The sequence below is a fragment of the Ahaetulla prasina genome, chromosome 12, assembly GCF_028640845.1.
Source record: "Ahaetulla prasina isolate Xishuangbanna chromosome 12, ASM2864084v1, whole genome shotgun sequence".
In the NCBI taxonomy this organism is placed as follows: domain Eukaryota; kingdom Metazoa; phylum Chordata; class Lepidosauria; order Squamata; family Colubridae; genus Ahaetulla; species Ahaetulla prasina.
Window position 1 is genome coordinate 25,747,178 of NC_080550.1, and position 20,536 is coordinate 25,767,713.

At 45.9% G+C, this 20,536-nt stretch overlaps 1 protein-coding gene across 1 annotated transcript in view; it reads left to right on the plus strand.

Annotated features, from left to right (window-relative positions):
* Nucleotides 1–3,666: 3,666 nt before the first annotated feature.
* Nucleotides 3,667–20,536, plus strand: part of LOC131184418 (hydrocephalus-inducing protein homolog) — a 64,068-nt gene continuing 47,198 nt past the window's right edge. Inside the window, exons 1-13 of the mRNA XM_058155651.1 lie at nucleotides 3,667–3,821; nucleotides 4,820–4,919; nucleotides 5,828–5,927; nucleotides 6,378–6,546; nucleotides 6,656–6,894; nucleotides 8,373–8,499; nucleotides 11,619–11,823; nucleotides 13,941–14,176; nucleotides 14,770–14,921; nucleotides 14,999–15,188; nucleotides 15,853–15,964; nucleotides 16,140–16,400; nucleotides 16,862–17,004. Of these exons, the coding sequence (XP_058011634.1) occupies nucleotides 5,866–5,927; nucleotides 6,378–6,546; nucleotides 6,656–6,894; nucleotides 8,373–8,499; nucleotides 11,619–11,823; nucleotides 13,941–14,176; nucleotides 14,770–14,921; nucleotides 14,999–15,188; nucleotides 15,853–15,964; nucleotides 16,140–16,400; nucleotides 16,862–17,004 (1,896 nt within the window). The 5' untranslated portion in view covers nucleotides 3,667–3,821; nucleotides 4,820–4,919; nucleotides 5,828–5,865. The remainder of the gene's footprint in view (nucleotides 3,822–4,819; nucleotides 4,920–5,827; nucleotides 5,928–6,377; nucleotides 6,547–6,655; nucleotides 6,895–8,372; nucleotides 8,500–11,618; nucleotides 11,824–13,940; nucleotides 14,177–14,769; nucleotides 14,922–14,998; nucleotides 15,189–15,852; nucleotides 15,965–16,139; nucleotides 16,401–16,861; nucleotides 17,005–20,536) is intronic.

Here is a 20,536-nt window from a genome sequence, read left to right on the forward strand (position 1 = left end):
GCTCCTTGCTACGTGACAGCTGCCCTGCCCGAGCTCCTGGAGGTGCTTGCTGGGGTGGCAGTTGAGACCCCCAGACTTTTAGTCGTGGGGGACTTTAACTTGCCATCGTCCGGCTCGTCATCGACGGTAGCTCGGGAGTTCATGGCTTCCATGACGGCCTTGGACCTGACCCAAGTAGTTGATGGCCCTACTCACGTTGGGGGTGGCACTCTGGACCTGATTTTTGTCTCTGGTCAGTGGTTGAGAGATCTGGACTTAAAGGAAATAGTCATTGAACCTTTGTCATGGTCAGATCACTCTCTTCTTCGTCTGGACTTTCTGACCGCCATTCACCACCGCAGGGAGACGGAGCCGACACGTTGGTTCCGTCCCAGGCGCCTGATGGACCTGGAGGGGTTCCGGACGGAGCTTGGGCCATTTCCTGAGGGTCTGGCTCACGGCTCGGCTGAGGAACTTGTTGCGGCCTGGGAACGGGCGCGGCGGGGCCTTAGACCGGTCGTGCCTTTGCGACCTCTGACCCGGCGCGGGTCCCAACCAGCTCCTTGGTTCTCCGAGGAGCTGAGAGGATGAAGCGCGGAGAAGACGCCTAGAGAGTTCCTGGAGGTGTAGCCATTCAGAAGCTGATCGGACACTAGTGAAGTCCTATACTACGGCTTACCTAGTGGCAATGAGCGAAGCGAGGCGTACCTACGCCTCCTCCCTCATTGCATCGGCAGATAACCGCCCAGCCGCCCTGTTTCGGGTGACCCGCTCCCTCCTACACCAGGGGGAGCGGGATGACCCGTTGCAGGGACGTGCTGAGGAGTTTAACGGTTATCTATACGATAAAATCGTTCAGCTTCGGGATGGCTTGGACCAAGATTGCGGTGATACGGGTGAGACGGCTGAGGGTGGTCTTGGTGACATTGTATGGGATGAGTTTGACCCTGTCGCTCCCGAGGACATGGACAGGTTGTTGGGGAGGCTGAATGCCACCACATGTTTACTGGACCCGTGCCCCTCCTGGTTGGTGCTGGCCACGCAGGAGGTGACACGAGGCTGGCTCCAGGCGATTACGAGCGCTTCTTTGGTGGAGGGTGTCTTTCCGGCCGCCTTGAAAGAGGCGGTGGTGAGGCCCCTCCTCAAGAAGCCTTCCCTGGACCCGGCTGTTTTAGGTAATTATCGTCCGGTCTCCAACCTTCGCTTCGCGGCGAAGGTTGTAGAGAGTATGGTGGCATATCAGTTTCCCTTGCACCTGGATGAAACTGTCTATCTAGACCCGTTCCAGTCCGGTTTCCGACCCGGTTACAGCACGGAGACGGCTTTGGTCGCGTTGGTGGATGATCTCTGGAGGGCCAGGGATAGGGTTGTTCCTCTGCCCTGGTCCTATTAGACCTCTCAGCGGCTTTCGATACCATCGACCATGGTATCCTGCTGCGCCGGTTGGAGGGATTGGGAGTGGGAGGCACCGTTTATCGGTGGTTCTCCTCCTATCTCTCCGACCGGTCGCAGTCGGTGTTGACAGGGGGGCAGAGGTCGGCTCCGAGGCGCCTCACTTGTGGGGTGCCGCAGGGGTCGATTCTCTCGCCCCTTCTGTTTAACATCTACATGAAGCCGCTGGGTGAGATCATCAGTGGTTTCGGTGTGAAGTACCAGCTGTATGCGGATGACACCCAGCTGTACTTTTCACACCGGACCACCCCAACGGTTATCAAGTGCTGTCCCGGTGTCTGGAGGCCGTACGGGTCTGGATGGGGAGAAACAGGCTCAAGCTCAATCCCTCCAAGACAGAGTGGCTGTGGATGCCGGCATCCCGGTACAGTCAGCTAAATCCGCGGCTGACCATCGGTGGCGAGTCATTGGCCCCGATGGAGAGGGTGCGCAACTTAGGCGTCCTCCTGGATGAACGGCTGTCTCTAGAAGATCATTTGACGGCCGTCTCCAGGAGAGCGTTCTACCAGGTTCGCCTGGTGCGCCAGTTGCGCCCCTTTCTGGACCGGGAGGCCCTATGCACGGTCACTCACGCTCTCGTGACGTCTCGCCTGGATTACTGCAACGCTCTCTACATGGGGCTCCCCTTGAAGGGCATCCGGAGGCTGCAGTTAGTCCAGAATGCGGCTGCGCGGGTGATAGATGGAGCCCCCCGTGGCTCCCGCATAACACCCATCCTGCGCAGGCTGCACTGGCTACCTGTGGCCTTCCGGGTGCGCTTCAAGGTTTTGGTGACCACCTTTAAAGCGCTCCATGGCATAGGGCCGGGTTATCTACGGGACCGCCTACTGCGACCAGATACCTCTCACCGACCCGTGCGCTCTCACAGGGAGGGACTCCTCAGGGTGCCGTCAGCTAGGCAGTGTCGTCTGGCGACGCCCAGGGGAAAGGCCTTCTCTGTGGGGGCTCCCGCCCTCTGGAACGAGCTCCCCCCAGGACTCCGTCAACTTCCGGACCTTCGAACCTTCCGTCGCGAGCTCAAGACACATTTATTCATCTGTGCAGGACTGGCTTAGATTTTAAATTTTATAGGGGTTTTAAATTGATTTTTAATATTTATATTTCTATTTTTAATGATAGGGCATTGGAATAAGTTTTTTAAAGATTATTTTAATTTTGTATATTGATGTTTTATATGCCTGTGAACCGCCCTGAGTCCTTTGGGAGATAGGGCGGTATATAAATTTAAATAATAAATAAATAAATAAATAAATAAATAAATAAAGCAAAAAAAAAAAAACATTACAACCATTTACATTAGCAGCATCCCTCAGTCATGTGATCACCATTACAGTCAGTATGCATTGTTCTATGTCTGACCTCTTGTTTTTCCTTTCTCTCCCTTTGCAGAGAGAAGAAGAGGAAGGGATTAGAAGAGAGTAAGCAGACACATAATGGGAATAAACAGCAAAAGCAGTGCACTGGTGCTGGCAACTGTGAGGGCATTTGGCAAAGCCAGTGTATTCCTATTGTATTCCTACTGTACTTGCTTACTGTCCTCTAATGCAAGTTATTTAAGGGACCACCCCTCTCCTGTCACCTCTACCTCTTGCATCAGGATCAGCAGGAGGGGCATGTTATAGGTCCTGTTTACAAAACTAGGTTATATAGTGGGACCCAGGAGGAGAGTCTTCTCTGTTGTGGCCCCTGCCCTGTGAGCACCTTCATCTTTCCAGACCTTAAATTGGCCCCGACCCTCCCAGCCTTTTAACAAGGTTCTGCACACATGGCTCTGCCAATGTTTTGGGGAAGGGGTGCCTGGAAATGGCAGGAGGCTCCTACAGTGACTGTGTTGAGCTGAGCTAGAAAGGATTCTGCTGCTGATTGTGATGTTCTGTTTTGTAAACTGATTATAGAGACTTTTAATATGTTTTATATGTTTCTATATAATAAATTGGTTTTTAATGTTTTATTGGATTATTTGTTTAAAAATCTGTATGAGCCACCCAGAGTTGCTTAGATGAAATAGGTGGCCATACAAATTCAATAAAGTTAATAAGTAAGATACATTAATATAAATACATAAATAACTTCGTATTGGAAAAGTAATCAAAATAAAATAATTCAGAAAAACAAAGCCTAATACTGCAGAGAGACTGAAGTTGGGTTTCAAGATGTATTAGCATCTGCCCGGCTTCTCTTGTTCTTACAGAAAGGAAACAAAGTCACTTTATCTAAAAAACGTGACTCCCCTGCCAGTCGCCTGGCGGATCAGCGGCCTGGAGAACATTGGCGACGACTTCTGCTTGTCTGAGGACATCGGCATCATCGAGCCCTTCACTGAGCACTGCCTGCTGGTCAACTTCAAGGCCACAAAGGCCCTCAACCTCAAGAAGGCTATCCGGCTGGAGGTGAGTCCTCCGTGGGACAGGGCAAAGCAAGCCATACAGCTCGGAAAACTTGCTGGATTTGATTTTGATGAGACCATTAACAAGAGATGAAAGGATTTTGCCAAGTTTCCATTTCATGACCAGTTTCCCGACAAATCCTCTCCCTGACAGGTACTGCCATCGCAAGAGGCTGAGGCAACCCAAAATGAGCCAGGGCCTGCCTTCTCTGGGTTGCGGGGCCCACAGAGCTAAGTAGGGCAGGGAAGATGTCCAGCTCCATCTGCACCAGAGACACGGGACTGGAGGGAAAGGAGGCAGCAACTTCTGGCATGGGAAGAGGAAGGATAGGCAGCCTCGCAGAAGCAGCAAGAACGAGAGGAGGAATTTTCTCCTCAAGATAATACAGCCTTATCATAGGGTTTCTTGTGGGCTCTTGGGGAGTTGCTGGGAGAAGAGGATCTAGGAACATGGGGTGGGGGCAGGGTTGGACATGGAAGCTAATGGGGAGAAGTGGCAATCTTGAGGGACAGGAGAAGAGCAGCAAACAAGACAAAATGGTCAGCCAAAAGCCATCTGAGTTGAAGTCAACACAGACAACCCCCCCCCCCAACACACATACAGTTTTCAGAAAGATCAAAGGGTGGGAGATGCCTTCCGGCTTGCAAGATTTTGTTGCTGTAACCTTATAGTAAAAGAAATATTGGCTCACAGGATTTTGGTTTCTTAGTCTGGTGTACATGATCATGCTGACAGGATCATCTATCAAGTCTCAAGAATTGTGTCTTTTCTGTCACAGTCTGTGGCTGGAACAGTGTTCTTCCACGATTCTTTATTTGCTATTTATTCATCAAATAACATATCCCCCTTCAATCACCCAATACCCTTGGCAGCTCATATAATACGTAGGAGTACATCTATGAAAGAGAGCCGACAGGCTCTGGTCTTCAGCAGGCAGCGCCAAGGGCTGACCCCGCCAACTACGGGATCCATCGGAATAACAATCCTTGTGATCATTTTAGGTTTCTGATGCTGAAAATATTCTGGGGATTGTTCAGATTGAAAATATACAGATTGTTGCTGAGGCCTATGATGTGGCCCTGGACATCAGTTTCCCCAAAGGTAAGTTATTTATTTATTTATTTATATTAAATTAAAATTAAGACTTTTTTTGAAACTCTGAGGGTTTTCATCTGAGTGCTCACTGGGAAGCATTTGAAGAGAATCAGTTGTATTCTGTCCCCCGTCCTGCCCCAGTTACCCCCCTTGGTCCACAGCCATTTCTGCTACCCTTCCTTTCCACCTGACCTTCCAGACAGTGATGGAGGTTGGATCCTTGCTGTCAAAGGAAGCACTTTTCCACACATTTTTATTTTATTCAGAAAGTTAAAATACAAAGAGAAAAAAGAAATCTTACAAAAGCAATGCAAAGATAAACAAAACGTTGAAAAAAATGTACATTACAGAAGAGAAAAAAACCCCAAAAAGACACATATAAATATGTTGCCTCCTCCTACATGGCATAGGGTCCGACTACATGACAGATAGCCTCTCTCCCATAACATCAGTCTGGCCAACTTCATCCAGCAGGGTTGATGCGCTCTTGGTTGCTTCAGTTAAACAATATCTCTGCTCAAGACTGTAATAGCACCTGTCCTCTGGAATGAGGTCTTTTTTCTCTCCCCCCACCCCACCGATGTGGATACCCCCCATTCCACGAAGCTCTTCACCCAGGAGGCAGGGAAATCCCTTGCACTTGGCATCTTTTTGTTTTGTGAGGCTTTTCTTTTGAAGTTTCGTTGACATTGGAAGTTGGATGTCATGTTGTTGTTGTCATTCACCTGATCTTGAAGATCTTTGTTATCGGGCAAAGGCCCGGTCAGAGCTGAGCATCGGCATTTCTGGGCTGGGCTGTGACTCCTGAGGAGCTACGTTTCTGCTCATCAGAGTCAGGCAGAGGCATTACACAAAAGAGCGTTTTGAGCATTTTCCTCAGCTTCGTGCCTTCTTTTCTGTTTGTGGCCCTACAGGAACAAATGGTGGTTTGGAATTTGGGATTGTCAGAGTTATGGACGAAGCTAAGCAGATGTTATCAATGAAGAACAAAGGCAAATATGAGATTGCTTTCAGGTAAGCCCTGCTCTTCAGAGGATTCCCTTTGCTCCCTTCAGTATCATTAATTAAAGTTTTATAGCTCAGTGAAAGCCTCAAAGATTAGTCATTCGAGTTCACCTTGCTTACACTTTTGTCCTATAATTCCAACCATCCAAATCCCACCCGTCCTTTTTGTTCAATAAAGTCTGCATTGTTCACATTTTATTTAAATATTATTTGAGGCCTTTTTTATTTTAAAATGTGTACATGCATGCTTTTAATCTGGAATAGTTCCCTTGCCACAGTGGGCTGCTTGTTGGTTGGAGAGGCACACTGGCTTCCGCAAAGCTCTTGGAGAGTTAGACTAAGAAATTGTGATCGGTTGGGTGGGTGGATAGATGGGCAATTGAAATGATGAGACCTCACACCACAAAGAAATGGATGCAAGAGACTGTGGATTTTTAGGATTGTGTTCTTCTTCCCCAGCTTGGTTATTGAATCCACAGAATATGGGATGTCTAACCTGGGTCAGCTGTTCACCATCCAGCCCCAGAAGGGGAATCTGAGTCCCAATGACCGTCCTACACAGGTCCAGATTGTCTTTCATTCGAAGAAGGAAGTAAAAATTGAGGACAAGCCTATTCTGCAGTGCCATGTAAGACCCCTGGGTGTAACTGGCTGGCAAGAAGATGGCTCAGCTAGCATTAGAGCCAACAAGGTGGGAGCCAGCCATCGGCCTGAGCCTCTTCTCTCGCTCACTCTAGGTGATTGAGCCTTCCCTCTGTGAGGGGGGGGAGACCATCGCCACCATCCCTATCCGATTGTCAGTGCTGTCCTTATTCAGCAAGTACAATATTGTCCCTCCATCCATCATTAACTTGGGACCGCTGATGAACGGCACCCGGAAGACTAGCAGCTTCACCATCGAGAACAAAGGGGTCCTGGACTTTAAGTTCACCATCTGCAAGCAAGTCCGTGATGTTGTGATTACAGCAAGGAAAGGGTGAGCTTCGTCTTCGGGGATCGGGCCGCTGGGATCTGTCAGCCTGATTTGTTCTGTGCATGGAATCAGATGCCCATAGAACAGAAACATATTTAGCACTGATGAGAACAGCAAAATTTCACTTCTCAGCACAGTTGCATCTTTCTATGTGCTCATGTGTGCATTTGTTTCTTGAGATTTATTAATTGTATTAAAGTTCTCAGAGCAGGTTACAAAGTTATTTAAAATACTAAAACTTTCTTATAACAAAAATGGCAATATGTAAATAGCACAAGAAAGAGATAAACATTGAAAATGAAACCAATATAATCTATAGAAATACCTGGAAGAAGGGAAATGTTTTTGCCTGGCAAAAAGTTTCACTTTCTTTAGAATTTTCCTAAATGTGGCAGCACTCAGAGATTGCTGTCTGCCCAAGTGATCCCAGTGAAGCAGAAGCCTCTCTGGTCCAGAGAATGTTCTAAAGGTTGGTACCCAATTGTAAATTTTGGTTTTAATCACACCCCTGGAAGAGATCTTAATGGTCAATTCATTCAACTGGGATCTATGAGATCATCTCTGATAGATGACCTTTGAAGACCTCCAGCAAAAGGGAACCTCCCACATAGTGAGACACTTACACGACAGCCTGTTCCACTGCATGACACATGGTACCATCAGGAAGCTCTTCCTGATATCTACCCTGAAGTTTCTTGATTGTACAAGTATAGGTAGTACAAGTGGTACAATCAAGTATTTACAACCACTTATTCAGCAACCATTCAAAGTTATGATGACCCTGAACTGGAAGGACTTAGAGTCATCACAACAATGCGGTCACACAATCACGATTTCTGAAGTTCTCTGCAAGCTTCCCACAAGCAAAGCCCACGGAGAAGCCATCAGGAAGACTGATTCAGAGGTCTTCTTGTTTTGGACCATCTTCTTGGGGGACAATGGTCCTACTTCAATCAGGAATTTACATGTCTACAAAAAGGGCAGTGAATTTGGATCATCTCAGAGATGCTGTTGGACAGGATTGATGGCTAGCCTGTCATCAACATATTGCTCACTCCTCAATTTAACTTTTTCCAACTGTTCTACCATGAGAAACAGAGTAGGGAACGGCAGCCCTCACAGCCAGTCTGCTCTTTCCTTGAGAAAGGAACTGGCACTTCAAAGGAAGGAAAAGCATACGTGCATTAAATGTTCTTGTGAGAACTGTCACAGTTACCACAACCCAGGAGTGTAAAATGTGGAAGTGGAAGCAGAGCTCAGATTCTCCACAAAGACCAAGTTGATCTCCCAACTTGGCCAGTGTGTGTGTGAGATCTCTCTTTTGATTCCTTTGGGGAGGTCTATTGTGGCCCTGGGAAAGTGAGTGTGGGTATGATCCCGAAAGCTTGTAAAACACCATCTCAGAAAGTGGACTGTGCATCTTCTTGCAACCTTCCCTGCCTGGTAAGATTCTGACTGTTTTGTAATGCTTCCTCTTTCAGAAACTCTAATATCAAAAGTTCCCGTTCCCGTGACACAGATCTCAGCCGGCAGAACGCTTTTATGAGCACGGGCAGGCAAAGCAAACACGCAGACTCTTTGCAGAAAGACATGAACCTGATAGGGCAGGTAGGCAAAGGATGGCTTCTTCTACTTTGCACTTCTTCCACCCTGATGGCCAGCCTTTTTTTATATATATAATTTTATTTATAGTTTTTTCTTTAACATCCATAAGTGCTTAGTAAGCAGTGTATTGTCTGGGTCGATTTACTTTATACACAATACTAATGATAATAATACTATTTAGACAATATTGGAAGAAAAAAGAAGTACCAACAATAGAAGAATGGATATTGAAAGTTGCCAATTTGGCTGAGATGGCGAAGATATCAGCCTTTTTGAAAGACAATATGCAAGAAAGATACTTAAAGGAATGGAAAAAATGGATTGACTATATTCAACGTAGATATCAGACTAAGAGTTATCAGACTGTTTTTGAATGATTATGATGTATTATTTTTGATTGCTTTTGGGGGAAGTTAGGAATTGATGATTGTAGGGGTACAATTAAGTTGGGATGAAAATTTTTTAGCATATGTTTGTTTTATTTTTAACTATACCTTGTGCTCGTTCCGGAAGTCGGGGAGGGGTTGCGAAGGAGGGGGAGGGGGGGAAAGGGGAAAAAAAAAATTTTGTAAAACTTTTTGAATAAAAAAAAAAAAGTTTAGGTGTAAAATAATAATAATAATAATAATAATAATACTATTTAGATATACATAATCATAATGTATGATTTCATTATGATTATGATTTCAACTTCTAACATTTGTGTATACATTGTAGTTATAATATATTTCTATTATATATCAGTATTTATAATACTATTTTCCAATTTCTACTTTCTAACTCTTAATAAAATAGCCATCTTATTAAGAAGTATTCTATATCTATCCATCATCTCTTGCCCTTTTTAGAATTTGAACTCTTATTGACTGTTTGGTAAATCTTTCATGTTTCTCCCTTGGGATCTTGTATCTCCTTACATCACACTTATTTAATCTTAAGTATTTCATCTGCCTCAACACCTATCTCTTGCTGTTAGATCTCTAGAGCACCCATCTGTAATTCTTTCATGACTTTTGGGAGATCTTTCTCTTTATTCTCTTCTATATTTTGAGCTCTTAAAAAGTAATCTATCTGTTCTGTTTTAAGAATTATTACTATCGCTTCCATATCTTAATCTGCTTGTAACATTTTTTGATTTATCTCCTCTATTCTTTCCTCAGCTCCTTCTGGTTTCTATTTTCTGAGTTTTTTGTTCATTTTTTATTGTCATTTGTTGGGGTTTTCTAGTCTCACATCTGTATTCTGCATTAGTTCCATCATCATCTTATGATTCCTTGTCATATCTTCCTGAATACATTGAAATATCAATGATATTTCTTTATGAACTGAATTTGTTTCCCCCTGTTGAAACATTTTGTAATAATTTAATAGGCTGGAAGTTACTCAATATTCCACCAAGATTCCAATATCCCAATTGCCTAGAAACACCAAAAATGCCAGTACCGTGTTTCCCTGAAAATAAGACCTTGTCTTATATTTTTTTGAACCCTGAACTATTGCTATGTGCTCAAAAGCTTGATTGGGCTTATTATCAGAGGATGTCTTATTTTGGGGAAAACAAGGTATTAATAAAGTTTACTCGGTCCCAAGACTGTTCCTCAAAATCCACAAAATCTATAGTCCTTAAAAAATTTTAATTTGCACCTTCAAAATTATTTACATTTTAAAGTCCTGTTTAATCCTTCTCCTTTCTTCTTTCACCTCGCAGAGTGTTCTATCAAATAGTATTAATAATCCAGATTGGCCCACCAGATTTCCCCAAATCTTTTTAATCCACAGAATCAAGTATTCAGTTTCAAGACTGTTTCTTGTTAATTATAATCCACCTTGCCTTAAAAATCTTCAAAAGGTTTACTAAATACTTCCAAGCAGCCAAAACTCCAGTAGATATAGAACCAAACTAAAGAGGCCTTCCAGGTATCGTTTGACTTTTACTATTTCCTTTCTCCTCCTTCTTGTTTTTCTTCTGTTATCAATCAAGCCTCACTTGCCAAGGTATTTTCCCACCATGTACTAGTATAATATCTTCTTTCACCAGTAGGTGGCACCCGATTCTAACTTCCAGCATTAAACAAAGCAAAGATTGAACAGCTGATTGTCAGAAAGATTGAGGAGGAAGGGAAAAAAACAAATTTCCTTTTTCCTTATATGATTTCTTCCCGTAATCAGACAGTGTTATCCGCAGATTAAGTCACTTTTCACACTACTACAAGTTCCAGTACTGTAGTAGAGCTTCCTATATTTTAAAGCTTCGTAGTCTTCCATTAAAAGTTTGTTTCACTTTTGGGTCTATAATCTTTCTCCATGTGTTAAATCACCGCTTTCTTAGCATTTTGGAGAAGCTTTTTTAAAAAGAACTCTTTTATTTGGATTTTGATCTCTAATATAGAAGTTGAATGTTTTCTCACCAGTTCCAATCCTCCATTCACAAACCGCTCCATCTCAAAATCTTCTTGTCTCGGTTGTCACAGCTTCAGTCTTGCCAAAATGGCTATTGTCTCTGCTGCCGATCAGGGGTTTTTTTGGGGATCAAGTGAGGAAATTGCTGTTTCCTCACAATCTACAAAGCGTCCCTTCTTTCTTCACCATCCCTCCAGGGTGGCTTTGACCCTGTAGGTCTCCTGGCAGGTATCGGCTGGGTTTTGTGGGGCTCCATAGAGCTCCACTATCTCATATCCGTCCCGCTGCGACACCAATTGGTAAATTCCACCACCACCACCAAAGTCCACCCTTGATTAGGCAACATTCATGCTTTATTTGGGGAAAACGGGCTTGAGACAGGATTCTCCCATCCAGTTTTCTCCATGTTGCTCCAGAATCTCAAGCCCCTGGAATGTCTCCAAGGGAAATGGGGCCAGGGACATATGATCCAGAAGGTACCGCTCCAGTGGGGAGGACCATAGGAAGGTGATTCCCCAGCATGGACCCCACACTTAGGGTGCTTCTCTGTGAATCAAGGAAAGACTTTGCCGTTTTCACTGGCCCTTGGGAAACAATTGCCACTGCTGAAGCACCAGGCCTCCTTTGCAAACTTGTTTGTTTGCATCTCCCTCTTTTGCTGGAGAACAGCTGGTATCAGCCAGCAGTTGTTTAAGAGAAAGCAATTCATATCTTCTCCACAGGCTCGCTTCTCTTCCGGTATGTTCACTGTGTCTCCGGGGTATGGAAACATTGCCGCAGGAGGCCATCAGGTCATCACAGTGGATTGCTTTGCTGAGCCTGCTGGGAAGTGTGAAGAATACCTGATCATTGAGATCACAGACCGAGACCCTGAAGACAGTCCTGGAGGCATGCTCTATACCCTTGTTGCAGAGTCCTGCATCCCAGGTAGGCAGACCTTCTCTCTTGCTCCTGGCTTACACTGCCTGAGGATGCAAACCATGGTCTACACACCAGAATCAGGAAATCGGATTTCATTTTTTCTGAGAAGCAAGCTGAGGTATTAAACATGTAATTGTTTAGTAGTTGCCTTAGATGAAGGCCTGGTTTAGATGACAGCCTGTGTTCTGTTTCCCTCCCCCCAATACTCCCAGCAGTCAGTCAGAGGCCTCCTTTTCTAATTTATTTACATAGATAAATGTCCTGGCCACGTCTACCCACGGGCCTGCCAAGTTTCTGGAGATAACGAGGAAATTATAGATAAGGCCAGAATTACTCACGAATATATTCTTCCCTCCATTGATACAGTTTGCCCGTGCAAATTCATTGCTTTGTCCAAGACAAAAAACCAGGAAGTCCCGCCTCCTATTTATAGTCTCTGCAGATGTCACTGCATGACAATCATTACTTGGCTTTATCCCAACGCTGCTTCTGCTGCGCGCGCCAGTCATGTCTGCGCAGTCTTGCATCACTCCAAAACTGTTCTTGGGGCGTTGCCAAATCAGAAGAAGGCTCCAGAGAATCAGGCCTTGCCGGCCCCTCCTCCTCCCTTTGAGTGGGTGCCAGGGAGGGAGAGGGCTCAAGAGAAGCAGGGCTTGCCAGGTCTTCTCCCTCACTTTCTGAATCATCCGAGTCCAGGAGTCCGGGTCCAGGAACCTGGGTCACAACAGCCTGGTTTAATAGTTGCCTTAGATCAGTGCTTCTCAAATAGTGGGGCGCGCCCCCCAGGGGGGGCACGAGGCTCCATAAAGGGGGGCGCGTTTGACCTCGGCAAACAAGTTTTTTTTAATAATGATACTATTTACAGTCGCGTGGGGGGCGTGAAAAATGTTTTCTTCTTCCTAGGGGGGCATGACAGAAAATAATTGAGAAGCACTGCCTTAGATGAAGGCCTGGTTTAGAAAGAGATGGGCAAAAGAAATGTTAGAATGCATTTCTGGGAGATTAGCAACATACAAAGATTTCTGAAAATATTTCTGATTAGCACCTTGGAATGGAGGAAGGTTACCTCAGGTCTGCATGGAGGCCTAGCCTCCTGAGGAGGAGGGCAGGCATGAATATTAGTGTAGTTAAGGGCAGATGGAGATGTAGCAGGAGACATGGGTGGACTGTGCTCAGCGAACACAGTCTTGGTTTCTTATGCCCAGGCTTTTGACTGCTGCTACTATTGAAGGCCAGACACCTTGCAAGAGGGGTGAGAGAAGTTCCTCTCACCTCACTTCGTATCAAATCATTTAGATTCACTCTAAGTTGGATGTCAGCTGAATGCTAGCCAGAACTTTGAGGCTGATAGAAGCCTAGTCTGGCTTTTTAACTTGGAATGAGTTTGATACTATTACCCCCAAGGAAATGGATGAGGTTCTCTGAGCTGGGAACTTGGTCTCCTGTTAATGAGATAAATGTCCTTGGTGGCTAGCCAAGGCCTCCTGGGAAGTAAGGTGTGGTGGGGCCCAGGGTGGTAGGGAATCTAGAAATAGAAATAGAAATAATAGAAATAGAACTGGAAGGGACCTTGGAGGTCTTCTAATTCAGGGATGTCAAACTAATCAAAGAGAGAAGTAACCTGGAATTAAGGAGAAACTTCCTAATAGTGAGGACAATTAACCAGTGGAACAGCTTACATCCAGAAATTGTGGGTGTTCCATCGCTGGAGGTTTTTAAGAAGAAACTAGACAGTTACTTATCTGAAATGGATAGGTTCTCCTGCTTGAGCAGGGGGCTGGACTAGAAGACCTCCAAGGCCCCTTCCAGATTCTATTCTATTCCTATTCCTATTTTTGTTCAGGGAGGAGGGAGGACAAGGCAACTTTTGTCTCAGTTGTCTCATCTCAGCAGAGACCCTTCAAGTCTGGGGAGAATGTCTCTCTAGCACCCCTGAAGGTAGTGCAAAAGTCAACCTCACAGTTCTCAGGTTGAAGGCAGGCAGCTGAAGTTAGTAGAAGGGGTTGGGGAATGCTGATTAGTTGCCAGGATCCTTGCTGAAACTGCCTCCTGCAGTTCCTGTGGTCTTGTGCATATGATGAGGAAAGAGTCCCTGAGAGTTGCTGTCATGTTGGTTTCCCAAGGATTTGTGACTGACAATCCAGGGATCATTTACGAGGAGCATCGGATCTGTAACAGTGGCAATCTCAACCAGGTGCTGAAGTCCATAGGCTGCGAAGGGGTGTTTGTGACAGACGAGAACAAGTTTCTCTTTAACAATGTCCTGGTTGGGCACCAGGCAACAGCCCGCTTCAAGATCTCCAACCCTGGCCGGATCCCTTGCGATGTTGTCATGACCACCAAGCCCATTTCCGCCAAGGTAAGAGGAGGACAGTGTTTGCATGACATGTTTTGTAACATTGTCCGATTTCATTTCATGGGAGGCTCAGATGAACATTAATCACGTAGCAATTTGGTGAGTGCTTGCGCCTGCCTGTCTTGCGAATGGGTAGATGCTCTGGAAGTCATTGATTTAGAGAGGCCAATCCCACACGGCTGTTCCTGATTTTTCTTAGAATAGACAGAAAGATGAGGTTGTCCATTCCCATTACAGGCAGGTTGAGTCATGAAATAGCAATAGCACTTAGACTTATACACCACTTCACAGTGCTTCCTAGCCCCCACTAAGCGGTTTACAGAGTCAGCATATTGCCCCAGCAATCTGAGTCCTCATTTTACCCACTTCAGAAGGATGGAAGTCTGAGTCAACCTTGAGCTGGTGAGGATCAAACTGCCGAACTGTCGGCAGCCGGTACTGCATTCTAACCACTGCACCACCACAGCTCTTAGAAATATACTGCAGCCAAACTCCATAGTGTATAACGGGTGGAGTGGTGGGTGGTGGGTGGGCTACTCAGAGCTTTCTCTGGGGTGATTTCTGAACTTCTGCTTCCTCTATGGATGTTTCCTCAGTCCACTGCCCGAATCAGTGACACCTTTGAGCTCCATCCTGTGCGCATGTCCATCGCCAGTCATTCGCATGCCTTTGCAACCCTGACCTTCTCACCACAGGCTATGCAAAACTACCAGTGCATTTTTGAGGCTTCAGTAGATGCAATGCCCAGGTAATTCCCAACTGGCTGCTGAAGAGGGCATGTTTCCTAATCTGCACATAAGAACAATGCTTTCTCTTGTCTTTCAGTGTGGTTGCCAGATCAAGAGCTCTGTCCTTTGAAGTCAGTGGAGATGGCAGCCTTCCTCAGATCACCATTGTGCGCCCTGTTCTTCGCAATAAAAAGGGGAACCCGCTCCTCCTCTTCAGAAGGCTCCTCTTAGGGCACACAGAAGTGCTCCCCCTTGTCCTTAAGAACAGCGGCAGCCTTTTAGTCAAGGTAGCGGCCAATGCTCAGAAGAGCAATCGCAGACTAGCAAAGGGGCCTTGAGTGGGGAGCAGTTAGAGCACCATTGTGCTCTCTCTGCCATCTTTCCTTGCTGGGCTATTAGTGCTGCTCTCTTGCTTCCACCTCTTTGAGAGCTGCCCTGTTTCCAGGGATCAGAAAACAAGGACAGCTAAGATTGCGGGGGAGGGTGGATAGAAGGACAAGAGAAGACAGACTGGGGAAATCCAGTGTTCCTGAGGTAGTCTCCATGTTGCCAATTGAAATCAGAGCTGTGGAAAGCTTTCTGAGACTCAAGACTCTTCCCTAAAAAATGTGGGTGCTGAATAACTATGAGGAGAGCTAGACAATATTGTTGTGCCAGAGATTTCCTTACTAGATTCCTCAAGGCCTTCGACAGTCACAGGGCTTCTAATGCCCTGGAAAAGGTCCTAAAAATTCAGGGATACATTCAGAGAATATGTTTCTGCCTTGAAAGTAGCCCCCGTTGAGCTCTACAGCACAGTCAAACATCAGCACGGGAAATATTTTATGACATTGTTGTTAGATCATAAAATACTTTATGATAATTTTATGTCATAAAATGTTTTATAAAGTTTGCCAAATTTCATGGGTCCCATTTCAGGGTGTTTATTGTCTGCATTGTTCCCTCTTGCAGTTGTACCTGGATGTGTCCGATGAGAGTGGGGCCTTCACCCTGAGGCCCAGGCCCACCACCCAGTGCATTTACCTCTCTTCTCAGAATGAGGAGAGCGAGTCCAGCGATGGAGGTAGAAGCTGCCTCTCTGCCTGGGGCAAGAGCTCCGTCTGCGCTGGGAAGGAGGGGATGAGGGCCGAGTGCGAGTGCAGACTAGCTGTCTTTGGGCCGCTATGGGTCTCTGCTACAGTGCAAGGGAACTCTTTCCACACTTTTAGCACTCATACTCACTCTTTGCATCTTTGTAGTCCGAAAACCACACACGGCCTCGTTGGTGCTGCACAACGGGGAGGCAGCTGAATTGGACGTGATTTTTCAGCCCAGCTTGGTCCAGCGGGTCGAAGGGCTGATCCACCTCTCTATTGTGGACAACCAGTATGAAGAAACCAGCATTCAGATGGTTGGCGAAGGCTACCAGGATAATGTCACGCTAGACAATATTCATAGCCCAGTGGCTGAGACCGATGCAGAGGACATTGAGGGGCAGCTAGATGAGAACACAGGAGAGGGTGAGTCAGCCTGAGAAACTGCAGAGGGTGCAAAGGCTCTTCTTGTTCCTCAAGGCTCACAGGACAAAGGGCCCAAATCACTTGTTCCTCTTCCTTTGCCCAGCAAGAGGGCTTCCACCAGGAGACCCAGCCTTGCTCTGTGGAGGCATGGCCAGGCCACTTCCACCCATTTTCCTGTCCTGAAAGAGAAGAGGTCTGAATGTTGGACGTCTTCTCTCAGTTCATCAACTGAATGCTTTTTCTCTCCCTCTTTAATTCATGAACTGGCCGAATCGGATGCCATTCTTGACGGGAAGGGTGGGGGATGCGCAATTTGAGGGCAAGGCAAGGTCAGCAGAGCCTCTGGTACAATGTTCCTCCTTCTGCCTCGCTTGGTCTCGCCAGCACAGGGGATGGGAAGGGCTCCAGGTGTAGCTGCCAGGTGTGTGTGTGTCCTGACTGCTTGCCCTCTTCTCCGACAGCAGTGAGAATGGACCACATCCAGTTTGGAGATTGCCACATTGGGAAGCTGTATCAGGCTGCGTTCACAATAACAAATCACAGCAAGTCGGATGTGATGAGATTTGAATGGCCCGCTGTGGGCCCTTGCCAGTTCTCCCCACAGGTAGGTCGGTACGCCTCCAGTGATTCCTAACTTTGGCAGGCCTGGGACTTCCCATATTTGGTCTTCAGAGGGGTCCATGGCATCATGGGGGGCCTATTTGGGGAGGGAGTTGCCTCTGAAGGAAGGGGAAACCAGGCATATAGTTTGACCCTGCTGCCTATTCCCCCAATAGTTAAAACATAGAGCAAAACATTTTGGTCCCATCCATTGGGAAGGGAGGCAAAAATGAGATTCTGGGGTTCCATACACTCATTCCTGATTTAACATGCTTTTTGTCATGTCATTCAGCAGTTACTTGACTTTTACAGAGAGATTAACGCTTGGAACTCATTACCAGACTCTATAGTCTCTATTCAAAATCCCAAAATCTTCAACCAAAAACTGTCCACTATTGACCTCACCCCATTCTTAAGAGGACAATAAGGGACGTACATAAGAGCACAAATGTGCCTACCGTTCCTGTCCTATTGTTCCCTTTCGTTATAACAAATTAACATGGTTGTTGCATACTTTTGCTCATATATATATATAATTTATTTATTTATTTATTTGATTTTTATACCGCCCTTCTCCCGAAGGACTCAGGGCGGTGTACAGGCAAGATAAAACAATACAATATACAGATTAAAATACCATTTAAAAAACTTATTTAAATTAGCCTAAAATTAAAAATTTCCATACTAAAAACCCCGTTTAAAAATTGATAAAAGATAAAATTCAATTTAAGACAGCCCCGCGCAAATAAAAAGATGCGTCTTCAGTTCGCGACGGAATGTCCGAAGGTCAGGTATTTGGCGTAAACCCGGGGAAAGTTCGTTCCAGAGTGTGGGAGCCCCCACAGAGAAGGACCTTCCCCTGGGGGCCGCCAGCCGACATTGCTTGGCGGACGGCACCCTGAGAAGTCCCTCTCTGTGAGAGCGTACGGGTCGGTGGGAGGCATGTGGTAACAGCAGGCGGTCCCGTAAGTACCCAGGCCCTAAGCCATGGAGCGCTTTAAAGGTCGTAACCAGCACCTTAAAGCGCACTCAAAAGGCCACAGGCAGCCAGTGCAGTCTGCGCAGGAGCGATGTTATATGGGAGCTACGTGGAGCTCCCTCTATCACCCACGCAGCTGCATTCTGGACTAACTGAAGCCTCCGAGTGCACTTCAAGGGGAGCCCCATGTAGAGAGCATTACAATAATCCAGGCGAGAGGTAACGAGCGCATGAGTGACCGTGCACAAGGCATCCCGATCAAGGAAGGGGTGCAACTGCCGAACCAGGCGAACCTGGTGGAAGGCCCCCCTGGAGACGGCCGTCAAATGATCTTCAAACGACAGCCGTTCATCCAGGAGGACACCTAAGTTGCGCACCCTATCCTTTGGGGCCAATAACTCGCCTCCAACAGTCAGCCGCGGCTGCAGCTGACTGAATCGGGGTGCCGGCATCCACAGCCACTCCGTCTTGGAGGGATTAAGCTTGAGCCTGTTTCTCCCCATCCAGACCCGTACGGCTTCCACGCACCAGGACAGCACTTCAACAGCTTCATTGGGGTGGCCTGGGGTGGAGAAGTACATATACAGAAAACCCGAATAACCAAAGACATGTGTATATATATATATATATATATATATATATATATATATATATATGTATATGTATATGTATATGTATATGTATATGTATATGTATATATATATATATATATATATGTAGGTCTTTGGTTGTTTGGGTTTTCTCCCGTGTAAAATTGGAAATTGGAAATGTCTTGGCGACGTTTCGACGAAGTCTCATTCGTCATCTTCAGGCTTCAGCTTCGTGCTTCTGGGAGCAATGTGTGATATATTTGTTTCCTGAGGTTTTCACGGGTGTTTGTATGTAGGTCTTTGGTTGTTCAGGTTTTCTCCCGTGTAAAATTGGAAATTGGAAATGTCTTGGCAACGTTTCGACGAAGTCTCATTCGTCATCTTCAGGCTTCAGCTTCGTGCTTCTGGGAGCAATGTGTGATATATATATATTTGTTTTCTGAGGTTTTTGTGGGTGTTTGTATGTAGGTCTTTGGTTATTCGGGTTTTCTCCCGCGTAAAATTGGAAGTGTCTTGGCGACGTTTCGACGAAGTCTCATTCGTCATCTTCAGGCTTCAGCTTCGTGCTTCTGGGTTTGGGTCTGCTTTCTGGGTGCATGTGTGGTGGTGACATCCTGTGTGGACCTCGTGAGTGTGGTTCTGGTGTCATTCCTCGTGTTAGGGACTCGTTTGTCAATAAGGGCGGGTTTCCAAATGGCTGGTAGGCGGGAGGTATCATCTCGTTTGTTCATGCTGTGTGGGCGTTTTTCTATCTCAATGGCTTCTCTGATTATTCTGTTGTTAAAGTGTTCAGTTTTGGCGATGGTTCTGGTCTTTTTAAAGTCAATATCGTGTCCTGTGGCTTTAAGGTGTTGGACCAGGGAAGAAGTTGGTTCCTCTTTTTTGACTGAGTTCTTGTGTTCTTCAATGCGTGCACTTATTCTTCTGTTGGTTTGTCCGATGTATGTGGTGGGGAGGCGGTGCATGGGATTTCATATACTCCTTGATTTTCTAACTCAATTTTGTCTTTGGGGTTTCTTAGGATGGTGGATATTTTTTGGTTTGTGCAGAATGCTGTCTTGATGTTATATTTGTGGAGGATCTTGCTGATTCTGTCTGTGGTACCTTTTATATATATGGGAGGAGGGCTGTGCTGTTCTCTTGTTCTCTGTCTTGGATTTTAGTGGGGGGTTCTTTTTGGATTAGTTTGGTAATCTTATTTCTCTGGAATCCATTGGATGTTAGTACATTTGTGAGAGTGTGTAGTTCGGTTTTTAGGTGTTGTTCGTCAGCTAAGCGTTTTGTTCTAGAGATGAGTGTCTTGGCTCACGAGGTCCACACAGGATGTCACCACCACACATGCACCCAGAAAGCAGACCCAAACCCACACTGATTAGGAAGCACGACCAAGGACCAGAAGCCAGACCGCAGCTGCAACATTAGCCATTTCAAACCCCTCCAATCCATACATGCAGCAGACAGACACCCACTATGAAGATGTAGCACGACCACAAACACGAAGCCAAACAACAGCAATGGAGCTCACCAGCTCAAATCCCCCTGCAACTCAGACTAATCTGAGCACAACCAAGCCCCCACCCAAACAGGACACACCCCCAGCCAATCAGAGCACAAAAAAACCCCCATCCAATCAGAGCACAGCCAAGCTCCCACCCAATCAGTTCAAACCCCCACTAGCAGTTAAAAAGGAAGAAAAAGCTGCAATCACACATTGTTCCCAGAAGCACGAAGCTGAAGCCTGAAGATGACGAATGAGACTTCGTTGAAATGTCGCCAAGACACTTCCAATTTTACACGGGAGAAAACCCGAATAACCAAAGACCTACCTACAAACACCCGCGAAAACCTCAGAAAACATATATATACATATATACATATATACATATATACATATATACATATATATATTCTTTTATAATGTAATTGATTTTCTTATGTTGATGTTTGTGTATACTGTTGTGACAAAT